The sequence below is a fragment of the Protopterus annectens genome, chromosome 2.part0 (assembly GCF_019279795.1).
Source record: "Protopterus annectens isolate FY-2018-M chromosome 2.part0, PAN1.0, whole genome shotgun sequence".
Lineage (NCBI taxonomy): Eukaryota > Metazoa > Chordata > Ceratodontiformes > Protopteridae > Protopterus > Protopterus annectens.
This window is the reverse complement of record NC_056728.1, coordinates 475,832,531-475,851,657: the sequence shown is the minus strand read 5'-3', so window position 1 is coordinate 475,851,657 and position 19,127 is coordinate 475,832,531. Positions and strand designations below refer to the sequence as shown.

At 39.7% G+C, this 19,127-nt stretch overlaps 1 protein-coding gene across 1 annotated transcript in view; it reads right to left on the bottom strand.

Moving 5' to 3' along the window:
* SNX32 (sorting nexin 32) overlaps window positions 1-19,127 on the bottom strand; it is a 463,165-nt gene that overhangs the window by 278,605 nt on the left and 165,433 nt on the right. The window contains exon 5 of the mRNA XM_044060891.1: window positions 4-109. Coding sequence (XP_043916826.1) covers window positions 4-109 — 106 coding nt within the window. The remainder of the gene's footprint in view (window positions 1-3; window positions 110-19,127) is intronic.

The window sequence follows — 19,127 nt, the reverse complement described above, 5'->3', positions numbered from 1 at the left end:
TACTTTTATGTGAGCGAGTCATTTTATCAACTTTCATACAAGCATCCTTTACTCGATTATGATACTCCACCAGGAATGTTCTCTCGTGCTCAAAAAACTCATCTACTTCCTGCAAAACAAACATTATAAGCTGTATATCAACGCTTATTCAAGTATTTTCAGTTCTTAATATTTAGCTAGTCTGATACAAGACAGTTGCAATTAGAAGGCTGCAAGGACTTCTGGTTCCACATAACATGATCAACGTTTATATCTACCAAGTTATCTAAGTTATACAAAGTGACTCCGCCCTAGTCATATGTATGTTTATGGGTGTGTGTGTGTGTGTGTATGTGTATATATATATATATATATATATATATATATATATATATATATATATATATATATATATATATATATATATATCTCCATGTGTGCATAAGTGTGTGTGTATAGATATGTATGCTATAATTTGGCCAAGTATTAAATAATAGAAGTATTATAAACAAATTTGACAGTGAAGCATACGTTATCAGATCTTAAAAAAGGTAACTGGTAAAAGTAGGTGAAAGTATTTTCTTATGTATGGTGGAAGCTTCCTGCATTCTCCAGAACTGAGGCCTGTGACCCTGCTGTGAATTTCTATTCATACACAAATCCTCTCTTCCTGACTTGAGTATTGTGGACCATTATTAAATATGATAACATCATGAATGTCCTGTTTAAAACGGCAGACTTTAATGCACTAATCATACTTGCACTTGTGTCTGTCAGACTGATTATTTCAGGGAAATTAATAATCGACATGGATGAGATATATGGCTTCTCAGAAGTGGGACAAATCACTGGGCATATCTGGAAATGGGAATGTAGTAACTTCATTTGGATTATTGTTCTGGCATTCATTTTAGATGTCATAGTTCTATGTAACATGTACTACCTGAATTGACATTCCTGCCCCAAACATCACTGCTCTTGCTGTTTGCAATTTGCTGCTCCTTAATGTGATTTGTTTATTCTCTCAAACATTTGTTTTTTCAGTTAATAATGATTATTATTTTGTCAGATGTGAACAATAAGCCTTGGAAATAACTCACATCTTCACAGAAAGGCAGATAAAACTGAACTTCTTTCCATACTGAAGATGTTTGCTCGGGATAGACTTTCATTGTAATGTATTTAAGTAACAGTGTTTCTAAATCAGTATCAATGCACCTTTGAAATTATTTTATTTCCTTTTTTCAGCTGTTATTGAGCTGCAGAATTAAGATGCCATTGCATTGGTCTAGTTGGACTAACCCAGTCAACAAAGTGGAAAGAAAAAGAACGAACGAAAGAAAGAACAAAAGAAAATGACCACAATAATCTTTGTTCTTCTTTTAACTGTCTTTTATCATTTTCTGCTAACTACGTAACATATGAGATACACAGTTTCTCACCTTATTTTTATTTCACCATTAGATGATACTCTGCAGATTAAGTAATATTCTCTTCAGTTTCAGAAATACTTTTTTACAAAGAAGTTTTGAATATGGTTTGCAAAGAAGGGTTTGTGGTTTGATCCGAAATCATCTTCCTTACTACAGACATATTTATGAAGTTCTCACATCCTTTACTACTGCAAACAGTTTCTTTTCTATTTGATCAGTTTGTTTTTGTACATCGGTAAATGATCTTGAGCTACAGACATCTAATCTATTCTTCTGTGGGATCACAGCTCCAATACAATTCTCATTGACATCATCTTTTAATTTAAACACTTGTTAATCAAGTAAACAAACTCATCATGATGTACCATTTTCAGCCATGACCTGGGCCACAAAGACAGGGGTAAATACAATATATATGTGTGTGTGTGTGTGTGTGTGTTTGTGTGTGTGTGTGTGTGTGTGTGTGTGTATACTTATATAGATATATATATATATATATATATATATATATATATATATATATATATATATATATATATATATATATATATACACACACAGACACACACACACACACACATATATATATATATATATATATATATATATATATATATATATGTATACACACACACACGGATCCCCTTTCAAATCCCTAAAGACCAAAATCCCGAATGTTATTTTCACAACACTAAAATAACGAAAGTTAAAATCCTGAAACACATAATTTTTTCCAGGGCATGTAAACACTTGCCATTGTTGGGAAATATAGCCTTTTCCCCCACTATAGTGCTATCCCGGAGTTGGTATATATAGTTAAGGGGTTTTGAGGAGCATCCCCCTACATCACGGAAGTGAGGGGGTTTATCCCCCCCACCTAGGTGGGTTTCCAATGGTACGGTGTGTACTATGTAGTTTTGGGCAAGTGTTTACTTGCCCTGGAAAAATGACGTGTTTCTGGATTTTAACTTTCATTATTTTCATCTCGCGAAAATGACATTCCAGATTTTGGTCTTTTGGGATTTGACAGTGACCAAACATGACATGAGATATATATTTGATGTTGTCAATTTTCATTCTATCCTCAACTGTTAGGTTCGGATCCAAACCTTGGATCCGACTCAGCCATTACTATAGCTTGTGGCTACCAAAATGCTCTCAAACTCCTCCCTACCTTACCTCTCAACCTGGAAACATCAAAAATCTGGACAAAGCCCTATGAAAAGTAGGTACAACTGCCCAAAGATCAGAACACTGAGTAATATAAAATTTGCATACATGATTATGTAGCCCACCCACTCCAATGTAATTGTGGGATACCAACATGAAGATTGACATCACAAAATAATAATAAATAATGGCAAACATTTGAATTTCAGACTTCATATCCCTCATTTAAAAATATAATAATGCAAAACCTGTTATTCTAGCAACTGAGTTTACAGGAGCAATATTTAAAATCTGTCCTTACTTTTGTCCCACAGTCCCACCATTATTTTTGGCTTTGTTTGTCCAGATTTCTTGCTCCGAGAGATTGAGACGTATGCCAGCGATCAGCGACAAAGTCATACCATCCACTTTAGCCAAAGCTCTGCATACTTCCGCCTGGGTTTCCATGATCATAAGGTTCACACACTGGCATGGCCATTGACCGTAAAAGACTGACAGTAAGTCTTCATAAAGAAAACTACCTACCAGATTATTGTGTGGCAAGGTACAAAGCTATAGGGTGCATGCACATTCTTCTGCAGAAAGAGCAAACATAAACAGGTAGCTAAACAAAACATGCTGGTAAGGTAATAAATGAGAATTTGCATTTATTCAGTATCTAACGTTCCTAACTGTCCTGAATGGAGCCTGCATGCTTTGAAAGTAAACAATCACTAGGGCACAAAGATACCAGACAAGTAAATAAAATCATCTGGTAAACAGTGGTTCTCCTCATGCTGGCCCCCTTAGATCAAAGAAAGAACACTGGATCAGTCAGTAAGTGTTGTCCTGACGAGTCCAGATCGCAAGGCTGCTAGTGCAGCAGGAATCGGGTGAGAAAGTTTTGTAAACTTTCCATTCATCGTCTACATTAAAACACTAAAGTAGGTCGTACAACTGCATTTTCTTGCATAATTACAAATATCATGCTTAACACTTAATGTTTCACAGGAGAAACAGGTTTACATGTTAGGATTTTAAGAAAACATGACATGAAATATTAAGCTGAAAATGTATCCAGTAGCTAACACATGGTATAATCTTACCTACATAAATTTTCTGAGCAAAAGCAAGTAAAATTAGCAACAATGGCAGCCCCCTTGAGATACAAGTGATCAGTTTTATCCACAGTGGCAGTTCCGATCACACTCCAGTCCTTTGTAATTTGATTATGTTGGCTCTTTGAGAAAAATATCTGAAAACACATAATCGGATGCTAAACGGTACATACTACAGCCATTGCTGTCAGCGAGCACAAGTGCAAAGTGCGTCGATGGCTCCAAAACAAAGCATGTTTAACCAGTGAACATTTTAATAATCTCTAGTTGATTAAATATAAAAGTGAATCTGCGTGCCAAGGTGTTTACATGTTGCGATTGCTTGTCAGAGACACAAACACACTCTGGGACTTGCTCTGAATAAAATACATAAAATAAACAAGTTCAAGACTCCCAGCCCAAGAAAACAACATGTATAACACAGCAAGCAAGGATCATGGGAAAAATCTGAAATGCTAAAAACCTAAAACTCTAGTACCCAGCTTCACCAGGGGTTAAGTCCTTCCTAATTCGAAACCACTAGCAACATTAAAGTAACATCACCACCCACTGTTTAAAATTAAAACTCCTGCCCAGCCATCCCCTCTGAATCTCACAGTCAGGCACTGCCTCACAAAGCTGATGTCATCACGTATGCCCCTGCACGTTGGTGATGTTGCAGGATACACTGGTGATGCATGATGACATCAGCTATAACTTAAAATTGTAAATAAAAATAAAAAAATAGAGAAATGAAGGGGCCACTCAGAAATTTTTGGCACCCCATTATGTCACCCCCAAAACCAGTAAATACTGACAAATTTGGTATGTTTGAGAGGTATGCTTCCTATTCATAATGCACCAACCCCTAACATACCTCAGATCTCATGTGCCAGTTTGCAAATAAGACTGGTCGCCCTCAGTTCACTAGTTATATTTCATAGATAAGATTTCTTCAGTTGTTATAATAACTACTTATTCCTTCCTTTTTCTACTAGAACAATTGTAATTCATCTTACCACAGTTGGTATTTACCCCTTCTTTCTTCATACATTTTCTAAACACTTTTTGTAGCCTTCATACCATTGTTAGTATCCATATATATATATATATATATATATATATATATATATATATATATATATATATATATCTGTTTCTTTACTTTTTTCCTACTGCGTAGTTTTTTCTACAGCCCAGCAGAATGTCAGGAAAAAGGCCCTTCAGGGTTTAAAAAAATGTGATAAATGTGGGCCAAGTTACCTGTATCTGATGCACATTTTCTTTGCATATACTGTCTAGGCATTGATTACCTAAAGGTAGAGTGCAGCATTTGCCAGAATTTTAATTCCAGGGCTACTGCTGACCATAAAAAAAATTAAAAAAAATCTTATACTGAAAGGGTTGCTTCCAACACCCTTTTCTGAAGCAATTACTGGAGCTCAGCCCTCCAAAGCAAAATCTAAGGAGACTTCATTAAAATCTCCAAAACAGGTAGGAACTTCAATATCATCTTCTTCTTTGGAGCTTCCCAAGAAAAATCAGAAATCAGATCTGAAGACTTCCTTGACTGTTTCAGTGTCAACTCCGACAACTCCTTCTTCATCTCTGAACCTTGGATCTGACTATTTTCCCTAAGAGTAGGTACTCTCCTTCTGAAGACCTAGTATCCTCCAGAGTTCCATCTCTATTTCTGGAACTTAGACACTCAAAATCCCCATTCTTGGCATCCTCTTGGTCTTCTAGAAGTCTGACCAAAGCCGATGTGGACAGGATGATGGATGGATTTCTCAAGGCACAGATTAGATGGGAGTTATCCTGGCTCCTACCCCTATGGGTCAGGAAGTCCATCCTTCGGTCACTCCACCAATAATAACTCCTTCTCTGATCTGACCCATCATTTCAGAGCCCTTCGATCTGAGTCTTCTGGGTCCATCTGGTTCAGATCTGAGGATATCTCTGAATGCACCGGCTCCAACGTCCTCTGAGCCAGAAGACCCTCAGAGCTGAAGCAGTCCTGTCAGATCTGAGGTGTCTTCGGGGCACAGAAAGTCAATGGGTCAAAAGCCCGGCCTCTTGGCTCCATTATCTTCTTTCTCCCTAGAACATTCTGCCTTTAAGGTGATGAAGACAGTTTTCTCTGCTCTGGCAGAGTGGATGGATCCTACCCCCTTGGATATTCCTTCTTGATCCCAGATATCTCTGTGGCTTGGGCCACATCATTCTATGCCACAGGGGCAGCCAGCCCAAAGTCTTCAGACCACCCAACAGGGTTTCACTGTCTTTTCTGATACTTCATTGGAGCACCCCATGGAAAAAGTCCCTAGGAAGATGAAGTGCAAAAGAAGGCACTTGGACTTCCCTTTGGAGTCAGTCACCAAGGATACTGATTTTGATGAAGTGGAAGGTTCCCCATGATCACCTCCTGAAGACGTCTCATTTGGAGACATTCTCAAGATCCTTAACAGAAATGTGGCTGTTCCTCTGATAATCTTTCCCCAGAGGAGTCAGTATTCCTGGAGGCCTTTGCAGCTGGCCTGTCTACCTCCTGTGTTACTCTGCCCACTGATGAGATCATTGACTTGATCTCTAGGATGAAGTGGAAGGAATCTGACTCAGTTGAACCAATCCCCAAGAGTCCAGATTGGATTCTGGCTCCACTAGCAGGTAAGTAATTCTGGAGTAAGGGGATGCCTGTAGATGCCACCAAGAAGGAACTTGCTGAGCAGAGTTCCTCTGTCCATCCCCCTAACAGTGAGTCTAGTGCATTGGATAGATTTGGAAGGTGTGTATATAGTTCAGTGACATTTGCCCTTTGGTTGCTAAACTATTTGGCACATTTTAGGAGACTACAAAGGGACCTGATCTAGGAACTTTCAAAATCTCTTGCTGGGACCACTACTGCTGAGGTTCAATCTTCTGTGGCTTCACACTTGGTTACCTTTCAATCCATTTCAAATTCATCCATGAGGCTTATCCCGCATGCAGCTGAAGGTGCCTCAAGGGCATCAGGTTCATGCATTTCCATCAGAAGGCATGCGTGGATGTGTTTTTGTGATTTTTGCAGAGTCCTTCAAGTCATCATTCATCAATGCACTTTTTGACGGCAGTTCGCTGTTTGGCCTGAAAGTGAAGGGCACACTCTCCAGGTGTGAAAAAGATGGAAAGACCCTTTCTGCAGTGGGCATAAGTTTTTCAACCCCCCCCCCAAAGATCCTTTCCTAAGAATCAACAAGGTAGTCAAAAGGTCAAAAGATGTGGTTCAGGAAGTCTCAGGGTCCTTTCCAAGATCCATGTGGAGATAGTTCCCCCAGAGGCAGAGGGGGGGGGCTCTCAAATGGATGATGAACCAAGAGTCCAGGAATTCTTTCTCAGATAGACCCTATCAATGCTCCTGAAAGGAGGCACAATTGCCCACCTCTGGAGGCAATCAGGGTAGATTATCCTTGCACCAGGGAGTCTGGCTAGAGATAACAAAAGATACATGGGTGTGAAGGATTATTTTCAGGGGTTATATAATTCCCTTTTCCCTACCACCCCCATAAAAAATTCCTGATGTTCTACCCCATCAGAGGAAAGCAGCAGCACTAGAAATACAAAAGCTGCTAGAAAAAAAGAGTCATTCAAGAGGTTCCACTAGACCAGATAGGATCCTGAACTTACTCAAGATTCCTTTTAGTGGCAAAGAAAACAGGGGACTGGAGACTAATTTTGGATCTCAGTGACTTGAACAAATCAGTTCAACAAACAATGTTTTGGATTGTCGGGCGCTAGAATCCGCCACATAACGCAAGCACTCAGGTCTCTCAACAGCAGGTACAAGTACGACTCAGTCATTGTCCACGCTGGTGTCAACGACCTGAGACGTACCTCCTTGGACTACATGAAAAGGGACATCGAGGAGCTCTCTGATTATGTAGCCCAGGCAGGTATGACCCTGACCTTGAGCAGTATCTTACCTTCACCTAGAATGATGCCACAATACAGTGATAAGATGATCAGCTTTAATAATTGGCTTAAATTCTGGTGTCATTCAAAGGGGATCCAATGTCTGTCTGCCTGGGATGACATGCTGGACAAGCCACGCTGCTTCGCAAGGGATGGCTTGCACCTGTCACCCTGGGCTTCCGGATATTGGCAAAGGCTCTTGCCACCCCCATAGTGCCTTTTTAGGCAAGGCTCAAATTCTAAACCTACCACCCTAGAGCACCAAAAGGAAAAAAACTAAGGGTAATGCTGCTCAATGCCAGAAGTCTCAATCTCAAGATGCACGCACTCGAGGCCCTTCTCAATATGGAGAACATCGATGTCTGTGCTGTGACAGAAACCTGGTTCAAGGCTCCTGAGAGCACCCCAGCACTAACAGGTTTCACCTCATATCATGCGTTTCGGCCCCAAAATCCGGACAACACCAAGAAGGGGGGGTGTCCATATTCATAAAGGACACCCACACCTCAAGGTTGGTGGCAACGCACGATGCATCGGAGACCATCCAGGTGCAATTAACCATAGGCAAGACTGCTCTGCAATTTGTAGCATGTTACAGGCCACCCTCTCAAACTCAGGAACCTCACATGGCCTTCCTGAAAACATTGGAGGGAATAAATGTATCTCCAAACACCATCATACTAGGTGACTTCAACTACCCTAATATAGACTGGGAACACTACTCAAGCCCGAACACTCTAACCCAAAGATTCCTGGAGTTCATAAACTCAAATGCCATGGAACAACTAGTCACCATCCCCACAAGAGGTGAAAACATACTTGATCTCATCATCACGAACATGGGATCAAAATGTTCAACACCGGAAGTATACCCCTCACTGGTGAGATCAGATCATAAACTAATCTCGCTGGAGGTCCTCATCCCACCCCACCTGAAACAAAAAAGACCACAGTGAAAAACTTCTCAAAAGCCGATTTCACACTTCTAAAAACTAGTGTGGTCTCCTTTAAGGCCCCTGAGCCAGTGGTAAACATTACTCAAACCGCTGAATCACTTACAAATGCCTTCTACCAGCACCTACAGGACTGCATGGATCAGGCAATCCCAAACAAAACTAAGACTCTCTGTACCAAAGGCAAGCGTCCAGTCTGGTGGACCCCAGCCATAAACAAGCTCTACAACAAAGGAGGAAGCTACTACAAGATAGAGCAAAATCCTTGAAAGGTAAGACGCCTTTGATCATTATAAGTAAAAACTAAGAGCTCTCATAAAATCATCCAAGGCAAATTTTGAGAGAAAAATCGCCAAGGACTCTAAAGACAATCATAAGGCCTTCTTTAGCTATGTTAGAAACCTAGGAGGAAACTCCCAGATATGCTCAGAATTAGTTCAAAATGATGTGAAAATTACTGAACCTACACACATTGCTAACATACTGGCTGACAGGTTCAGTGCAAACTTCTCCCCCTCCCCAAAGGAGAGATATCTATTCCAGAGGATTGTAGCCCCCAAACATCTCCAACGCCCAGGTGAGAACTGCCCTCACTAAGGCAAAAAACACAGCATCCATGGGACGGATGGTGTCCCGGCTGTGTGCTTCATGAACTCAACGAGGAATTAAACCCACAGTTAGGACAGCTGTTTAATCTTAGCCTCACCTCAGGATACGTACCCAAGGAGTGGTGCACGGCGACTGTGGTCCCACTTCATAAGGGCGGTGCCTCCACAGACCCTGGAAATTACCGCCCCATTAGCTTGACAAGCCTTGTCTGCAAAGCCATGGAGAGGATCATAATGGAACTCATAAATAAAGACATAGGGAACTTGCAGACTTTGGATCCAACCCAGTTTGGCTTTGTCAAAGGCAGATCCTGCCTCTTAAACTTGGTTGACTTTTCGAGACAGTCACCAAAGCCATTGATGAGGGAAAGGCAGTCCATACAGCCTACCTCGACCTGGCAAAGGCCTTTGACACAATACCCCACTCAGGTATCATCGAAAAACCCATCAGCTTGAATGTAAACCCATACATCACAAGATGGGTTGCAAACTGGCTAAGCGACAGAACCCACAGGGTCAGAGTTGCTGGAGCCATGTCAGACTCAAAGCCTGTCACAAGTGGTGTCCCACAGGGCTCAGTCCTGGGTCCACTCTTGTTCGGCATCTACTTTTCTGAAGTACAAGCAAACACAGGAGGGTTATGGCTGACAAAGTTTGCAGATGACTGCAAACTGGGCGCCATAGTCGAAAACACATCTGACACAGATATCCTCCAGAAGGGCCTCACAGAAATGGATAACTGGTGCCAGAGCCATGGCCTGAAGTTAAACGCCAAAAATGCATAGTCATACCCTTCGGGAAAAACAAGGTTACCCCTAGCTACCATATAGATGGCAATCCACTGAGCACAGAAAAGTCATCAGGGATCTGGGGACCCAAGTTGACAGTAGCCTTTCGTTTGACACTCATGTTGCTAAAGTAGTTAGGAAAACCTTCTATATCGCCCACCTGATCATGAAGGGATTCACATCTAGATCAAGGGAGGTCATCGTCCCCCTGTACTCATCACTCATTAGACCTATGATTGAGTACAATGCCCCGTTCGGAATGTATCTGACCAGACACCTGATGCAGCTTGAAAGGCCCCAAAAGTTCCTCGCCAAAAGGATAAAGGGTCTCAAAAATATGTCTTATGCTGCCCGACTGAAAGAACTCCAGCTCTATTCAGTCTCATACCGCTTGCGTAGAGGTGACCTGTGCCTGACATATAAGGCCATGTAAAACCCAGATTTGATGAATATGCTTCACCTCAAAAAATCTAGATCCCTCAGAACCACAAGGGCGGGAGACTTAAACCTTGACACGGTTATAAATAGAACGTGCTGGAGGGACAGATTCATCACCCAGAGACTCCCTATGCTGTGGAACAAAATCCCGGTACATGTGAGGCAGAGCACCTCGCTGGCCTTGTTCAAGAGGAATCTTGACCAATGGATGGGAGATCGCAGATATACCCCAGGGATTACTTCAGTGTCACTGCTTGACAGAGGCACAGAAAAATGACAGGCATAGTTTTTATTCAAACTAAAGGGGTGGCGAAAGCCACATAACTATTGGCTAGGCTTATAAATGCCCTTGGGCAGATAGCCTAGTATGAACCTATGAATCTATAAAGTCCAATCTGACTTTCTTGGGCAAGGACAAATGGATGTGCTCAGTAGACCTTCAGGATGCATATTATCAGATAAAAATGAACAGACAATCCAGAAGGTATTTACACTTCCCTCTGGGAGCCAGTCATTATCAGTTCAGAACACTGCCCTTTGGTCTCACCACAGCTTCCAGGGTGTTCTCCAACTGCATGGCAGTGATAGCAGTTCACTTGAGACTGCAGGGATTACAAGTGTTTCCATATTTAGATGACTGGCTCATTATCACCCTAACCAGGCATCTACTAACAAAAGCAAGAAATCAGGTTCTTCAGATTTCTTCTTATCTAGGGATAACTATAAATTACGAGAAGTCTCAGTTACAACCAACTCAAACCTTGGAATTCATAGGAGCAGTCTTCAACACAATATAAGTGACAGCTTTTCTTCCTCTCTCAATAATCTGCAGTACCAACATTTCAGCCTGATTGATCCTTCAAGCCTTGGGGTCAATGTCAGCTGCCATAATCTTAGTTCTGCTAGAAGATTTTACATGAGAATTCTTCAAAGAATGCTAGCAACTCAGTGGTCAGTTCTTTACCAGCGCACATCAGCAAAAGTAAGAATCACTCAGGCAGGCAAGAGATACCTCTTGTGTTGGATTCGGTCAGATCAGGTCCTACAGGGCCTTCCTTTTATTCTTCCTCAACCAAATGCCATAGTGACCACGGACACTTCCCAGACTGGGTGGGGGAGCACTTCCTGGGAAAAACAGTCCAAGGCACATGGTCCTCCGAAGAGGCCACTTTACATATGAATGTCCTAGAGATCAGAGCACTGCTCTTAGCATTGCAGACCTTCCAGGATGCTCTCCCTTTAAGGACAATTGCAATTCAGACAATATGTCAGTGGACTGGTACATCAATAAACAAGGAGGAAAAAGATCTTACCCCTTGTCTTGGGAAGCCCTCAGAGTGTGGCAATGAGTGATCTCATCCAACCGCTTTCTCATAGCAACACACATTCCAGGGAGGTCCAGTGTGGTAGCCTTCAAACTGAGTAGGTCCATTCTTCCACCTCACGAGTGGTCTCTCAACACGAAAGTGACAGAAATGATTTTCTGTCAATGAGGCCAGCCTTGCTGCAATCTTTATGCTTCTCCCCTAAACAACAAATGTAGCAACTACTTTGCCCTAATCCTCCCTCCGAGGGAATCATTAAGAGATGCTCTTCTCCACAATTGGTCCCCAGGTCTACTTTATGCTAACCCATCAATTCCCCTAAACCAGAATTCCTGCAGAAAGCTGCCAGGTTGAAGAGCAAAGTCATTCTCATTGCACCTTACTAGCCTCAACAGATTTGGTTCCCCTTCCCCTTTGCTTTATCAACCTTGTATTCTGGATCCAATTCCAGACCTCCTGTCTCAACCGACAGATATGATTCATCTGGATATCTCAAACCGTAAGCTGACAGTGTGGTTTCTCTATTTCCATTAACCATTAATAGTCAGGCAACCAATGCTCTCTTCTCCTGTCCGTCGTGTTCTTTTATCTTCCCATAAGCCTTCTACAAGAAAACTTTACAGAAGTAAATGGAAAAGGTTCATTTACTGGGCACAGCAAAAACACACTGACCCCATCTCAGCTCCTATACATAGAATACTTCAATTTTTGGCATCAGTTTTTAATGATGGAGCTAGCTCTCCCACAATCGAGGTTCAGGTTAGAAGCAATTTCTAATTCATATCTGGATTTGAGAATTCTTCTGTGGCCTCTTCTAAACTTTGTAAGGCAGTTTTAAGAGGCACCCTCCTGCTAAGACCACCATACAAAGATTCTACTCCTCCATGGAATTTAAACTTGGTACTTCAGGACTTAATTCATTCTCCCTCTGAAACCAGCAAATAACTGTGGTCTTAAGTTCCTGACCCAGAAAAGTGTTTATCTAGTGGCCATTACCTCTGCTAGATGAGTTTCAGAACTTCAAGGACTGTCTCCTAAATCTCCCTATTTGATCTTTCATAACGATAGAGTCACTTTACGTACCAAGCTAGATGGCTTATGGATTGCATTTCATTTATCTATAACACGTTGGATCTAACCTTGACAAAACTTCTAACAGCCCACTCAACTAGGTCCATACAACTTCTTCAGTGTTTTTGTCCAGAGCTTCCATGGATGATAAATGTGCGGCTACAACTTGGGCAAACTCTCATACTTTTATCACTCATTACAGACTGGATCTGGTCTTAAGGGGAAAAGGGGAAGGGCAGCCTTTGGTTCACCTGTGCTCAGGAATATCTTTCCTTAGAGTCCACTCAGGAATTTAGGTAACTGGGAACTCTGTCCCAACAATTGAGGATAGAATGAAAATTGAATATATCAGATAAAGGAAATTATGTACTTACCATAACATTCCAACTGTGTTCTCCATTTTCATTCCTCCTCAACTTCCCACCCATCAACCCCCATCCTTTTCATAATGGACTTCTGGGAGAATGAGAGATTATAAGGACACCACTGTGTCCCATGTTAGCTCCAGATAATATCTTTTTCTGTCAAGAATATTATATTAATATTTCTTTCTTTATATCAACCAGCAAAGAACATCTGAGGTATGTTAGGGGTTGGTGTATTATGGGTAGGGAAGGAGGCCATGAGCTATAGCAATGGTAGAGTTGGATCCAAACCCAACAGCTGAGGAAGAAAGAAAATGGACAACACAGATGGAATGTTATGGTAAGTGCATAATGTGTGTGTGTGTGTGTGTGTGTGTGTGTGTGTGTGTGTGTGTGTGTGTGTGTGTGTGTGTGTGTGTGTGTGCGTGTGTGCGTGTGTGTGGATGTATATATATATATATATATATATATATATATATATATATATATATATAAAATCAGCAGAGTAGCTAATTAATCTGCATATTTAGGATGTGGGAAAAAAACAGAATGCTCATAGAAAACCCAAGCAGACACTGAGAGAACATACAAATTCCACTCAGACAGTGACTGAAGGTCAATGCTGAATTTAAAACCCTAGAGCTGTAAGGTAGATATCTTGGCCACTGATCCATTGTGCTGCCAGTACCCCTGTTCTTTCTGTATAATGGCTTAATCGCATCATAGTATTTTAATTCTGGCACATTTGTTACTATTCTCTTGTGCATTTCAGAAGTCTCTTCCTGCATATAGTTTAATTCCTAAGCTACATCTTGCTCCAGTAGCTTTTTTATAAAACGATTATCTCACACATATTAAGTAGAAACTATACAAGATACTCATCATTTCTTAAAACTGTTGTAATGCCTACTTCTCTTCTAGCACTGGCATTTGTACAATTGATAATTTTTTTTCCTGGATCTGGTTCTATAAAGTCTGATGTTAGAATGTGACCCACATATTTCAGACTTGCCACACATTTATATTTTCTCTTGTTTAATGGAATTTGATTTTGTCTTAATCTATTCAGCTCTTTTTTTGTCTAACTTCACACTAACAGCTCATCAGCTATGTTCACACCTTTCAAACCTTATGTTAGTAGTGCAGCAACTTTTCGAATACGTATGGTGAAGAAAAATATTAAATAAAAGTCTAAGAAACTTGTACCTTTTTAATGGCATATTAAATGTATACAATGTAAGCTTGTCTACTTAAGCTTTCTCTGCTAGAGACTCTGGTTTGCATCAGACATTAAAAACAACTTATTATTTGAGATTTGTCACCTCACAGTAAGATACTGTCCAGTTCGATTCTCAGCTAGAGTGTCTTCTGCGTGGAGACATGTGTGAATGGGTGTACCTTCATTGAAGGTTGTGCATCAGGGCTGGTAACGGCACGTAAAAATCAACTACCAATCATTAGCGGACCGGAGTCCTGCTGTGGCGACCCCTAACCTGGAAAAGCCGAAAGACACAACATTATTTGAGATTATCAAGACTTCTTCAACTGTAAGCAGTTGGTAATATTCTCTTTTAATCACTTTATTCATACCTTACAGATCAGTACAAATGCAAATCTTGGTTTTCAAAATGGTGGCCAGTGTATTTACACATTTTGTTTTTTAATTGCTTCTTAATGGCATATTCCCTCTCCACTGACTTCAGTTTCCATTTATCTTTACTTGTGAGAGCCACTGGCACTTTCTTAGGAGTAGGAGTCAGTGGCATTGCATCAGGTTTCATTTTAACACAATAACATTCTGGTAAATGTCCTGAGCCTGTGAATAAATTAGTATATTCTTTCATGGCTTAACTGCTATAGTTCTGTCTCATTTATTAGACAGAGCTATAACAGTGATACCATGAAAGATTATACTGATTTATTCACATGGTTATGAAGTTCTAAACACGTGCAGTCTTTGCATTTATACAGTGCATTCTTTTTTATCACTCTTAGCTTCCCATAAGTCACATAGTCTAAAATATTAGGATATTTTAATTAAGTGCTACTATGTGCATCTGTATTTCCTGTTTTTGCACTAGCACGTCATTAGCTTTTAACCTGACAGTACCAGGTAATGGTATGAATAGGTTAATAGTATACACACAACTCGGAGTATTTTCCAGCCCTAAGGCATTATATTATCTTGAGACATAACACAACAAACCACTTAGGTATCAAAGACTTTTCCAACACTCCAAATAAAGCGTATGCTTCCTTCAAGAAATTAAGTATATGGCTTGACTAAAAACATAACTTACAATCTCATATGGAAAAAAATACAGAAGTAAAATTAATTATCTATCTTTCTGAGATAGGAAAATCTCTCATTTCCTAACCTCATTGGCAAGATCTATCATAAACAAGAAGTCCTTATAGCTTATCTTTAATATGGCCTTCCCATATTAGCTGCAGCTTCTAGAAAAAAACACATCCACCATACAGATCAGCTCAAATAAAATGCGTAATTTCATCACAAACTTTTCCACTCATGAACATCACTTTTTTTCTCTCTCAACAGGTAAATGGCTACCAATCAAACAGCAGACCTCTTACCTGGCTCACTTATTTTCAAACTATTATAGTTTGAAACTTTCACCTACTTCAGCAAAACAATAATACAAAACCCAGATTCTACAACCTCAGAATACATTCCCAGTCAGATTCCACACTACAAGCACCCAAGACTAAACTACATTGCACAAAGCATAACTTTTCTGTTTTAATAGTAAAACTTTGGGAATTTCTTTCACTCTTCTTACTCCATTAGATCATAATTCAAACCATATTTCCTTAAACAAGCCCAGCAGGTGCTTTTGGGCAGGCCACATCACCTAACCACTCTAACTTTTCAATATCTCTGTCACTTTGAGCCCTCCATCCTGTACACACAACTGGGTTTTAACTAACATTCATAAATACTGTAAATAGTACTTGTTTGTTTATATCTGTGAAAATTTTGGTAAGCAAATAAATTACAATCTGTACCTGAGTCTAGTTTAAATTCTACTTTATATCTATTAAGTCTCAGTATTTCTTGCCAGAAGTCTAACTTGCATACTTTTCTCAGCATCTTTGTTGCATTTCCTGATTTCTCTGTATCATTTCTTTTCACTTCCACAGTACCAACAAGCAGCTGATTTTCTTATTTCACTTCAACAGCTTCCACATTCTTTTGAACACACAAGTTTGCCATTTACACATTTTAGAAAAATAGCATTTTCTTGCACAGATTAAGGAAATCTAAATGCATGTAAGGCAAGACTAGTTCACTTGCTTATACCCGTAGAATTTGCAAGCCATTGGTCTTGCTCCATTTTGAATCCTCAGCTGGCTCTTTTTTTCATGTCCATTTCTTTTACAACACATCTTTCCTTTAGTTCTTATTATTGCCTTCTTATTTAGTTCACTCTATATCTACACACAAATTCATTTTCTTAGTTAATACGTTTATCTTTGCACTGATAATTTTGCTTTGTCTACACACATCTGCAGATTTTGATTAGGTCAGATCTGTTTCTGTTAAAGTCCTGCCCCTTGTGCCACCATTTCTCATACCAGAAATTATTCTGTCTCTTTTTCGAGAATTATGCAAATCCCCTCAATTCAGTGCATGGTGTTTGGCTCTGTTCTTTAGCTCAGTAATATAAGTAATTAGAGGCTCTACATGCAGTAATGCAGTGCACTGTTCCTTTTCAAATATTTCAGCTAATATACTTGCACTGATCAAATTTCCGGATCCAATTCTCCCTGTTCTCAGCCAAATCACATTCTAGAACACGAATTCCTGAGAGAGTATAGTTGAGCCATACTTCCATGAATTATAGTTTTGTAGTTTCAGACACAGCAATTTTTAAAAGCAAGAAAGCATTGAAATCAAATATATTTACTACCTTTTACAGATGTAGTTCTTCAGTTTTGGCAGATATTTCACTACTTTGACAAAATGCCCTTTCATGATGCTTAATAAATAACACTCCAATCCAGCTATGGTTTTGAAGGACGGTGTACCACATGACTTGCAAATCACAGGAGCCTTAACATTATCCTTAACACTGTGACATATATTTTACACTACAATTTATAGCTTTTTTATTATATAGTATACCCAGTAGTAAAGCAGTCACAGTGACTGATAGGGATTCTTTTTCTTCTTCATACATGGAAAATGTGGCATCCCTTGACAGTATGAAAGCGTAGACGATACATATTTTTCTTAATGTCAATCATTCTGTGTTTGAACTGAGTTTTTGCTTTCATCAAATGATTCACTGTAGCTTTACCTGATGCACAATTTACGGAAAAAACACAGGTTAACACACATTTATTTTATGTCAGCAATGGTAATGGACAGTATATTGACAATTTAGTAAATCTAAAATGTTATGTATTGTCTTTGCAAGTTAGCTGTGTTCAACCACACAATGTAGAACATCATGTACCAGCATTAAAGTGGACCTAATGTGATCAAAAATCAGCCTCAAAACCTAGGGCATACCGAGTTAGGACCGCACTGAAGTGAATATTCCTCATTTGCATAATGTAGGATACCCTCTGACAGTATTAACTGACTCTAGTGCAGTACATAATCAGTTACACTACCTCAGCATACCTTGCCATGCTTTATGAATACTAAAGTAATTCCATTGCTGTATAACTGCACAATGAGCAGCATCTGGTGACATGGATAAACTGATTGCAAAGTGCCACATAATCAGTTGCACTACCTAGGGTATCTGCTGTCCATATCAAAACAAATCCAATATTGTTCAGTTGATCGATGCCCAACATCCTTTTACAATATTAAGCTCAATCCATTATGGTACAAAATCTAGTCGCCAACTTACAACATCCAATGACCCCATCAAAGGGAATCTAACACTGTTCAGTTGTGTGACATACTACATCTGGTGACAATCTTAAACTCAATTCAATGTACTACATAATTGTAAATGGAATGAGGGGCATCCCATAGCAGTATTAACCTGAAGCCATAGGTGTTCAGTTTAGAGCATTTCTTGGCAGCATTGTATTGACCTCAGTATACTACAAAATGAACTGCTCAATCTAGATAGTTTTTGTTGCCTAACATGGGGCAGCTCATGGTAGCATTCAACGTAATGCAATGCATGCAAATCAGCTGATCAAACTGATATATCCTGTGACAGAGTTACACTGAATCATATAGTCTGTAACTGTGTAGCATACAGTGTATTATAATATTGTTAAACTGAATGGAGTGCAAGAAAAAAAATCATCGTTAAGTGGGGTATCTATTGCCAATGGCAAATGCATGCACTTTTTCGCCACTGAACCCACATCCAGCCTTTTATACATTGAACACTTTATGTATGAGTGCTTTCTCAATTCCCAAACCTTAAGCTGTTTTCTGCAACTTTATACTGCTTCAAAAACAGATGAAGATGTGAATCTGAATAATTATCAAGTTAAATCTGATTAGCTAATTAGTCAGGATATGAAGGCATCTGCAATTATGTAGCAGAAGAAACTCCTTGGTGTCCCAGTTGGCTAGAGTGTCTGTTTCCAGCTGGGAACTATTGCTCTGATTATGAACTCCAGGACAAGGAAAAGAAGACCTGAGCAAAAAAAAAAAAAAAAGAAATTCTTTTAAAATAACTGTCTGACCTGCACTCTAGATAGAAAATGAAGTGTTGACTACTTTAATCAAGTAAGTTGTTTTCCCACAACTCAACCTATGAATCATAAAGTGAATATCTCACAAAGACGTATATACAGTAGCAGCTGAGTTTATGTACCTCTTCCAGGTTCCTCTGCTGCATTGCATTTATGGCATCTCTGAACATCAGAAAGATAAGCAAACAGCCTTGGATTTGATATTTTCCATACTCAGAAAGAATAAGTTCTAACCTTACCCCTACCTAATTGCCTCAAAGTTCAGAATTCCACTGATAA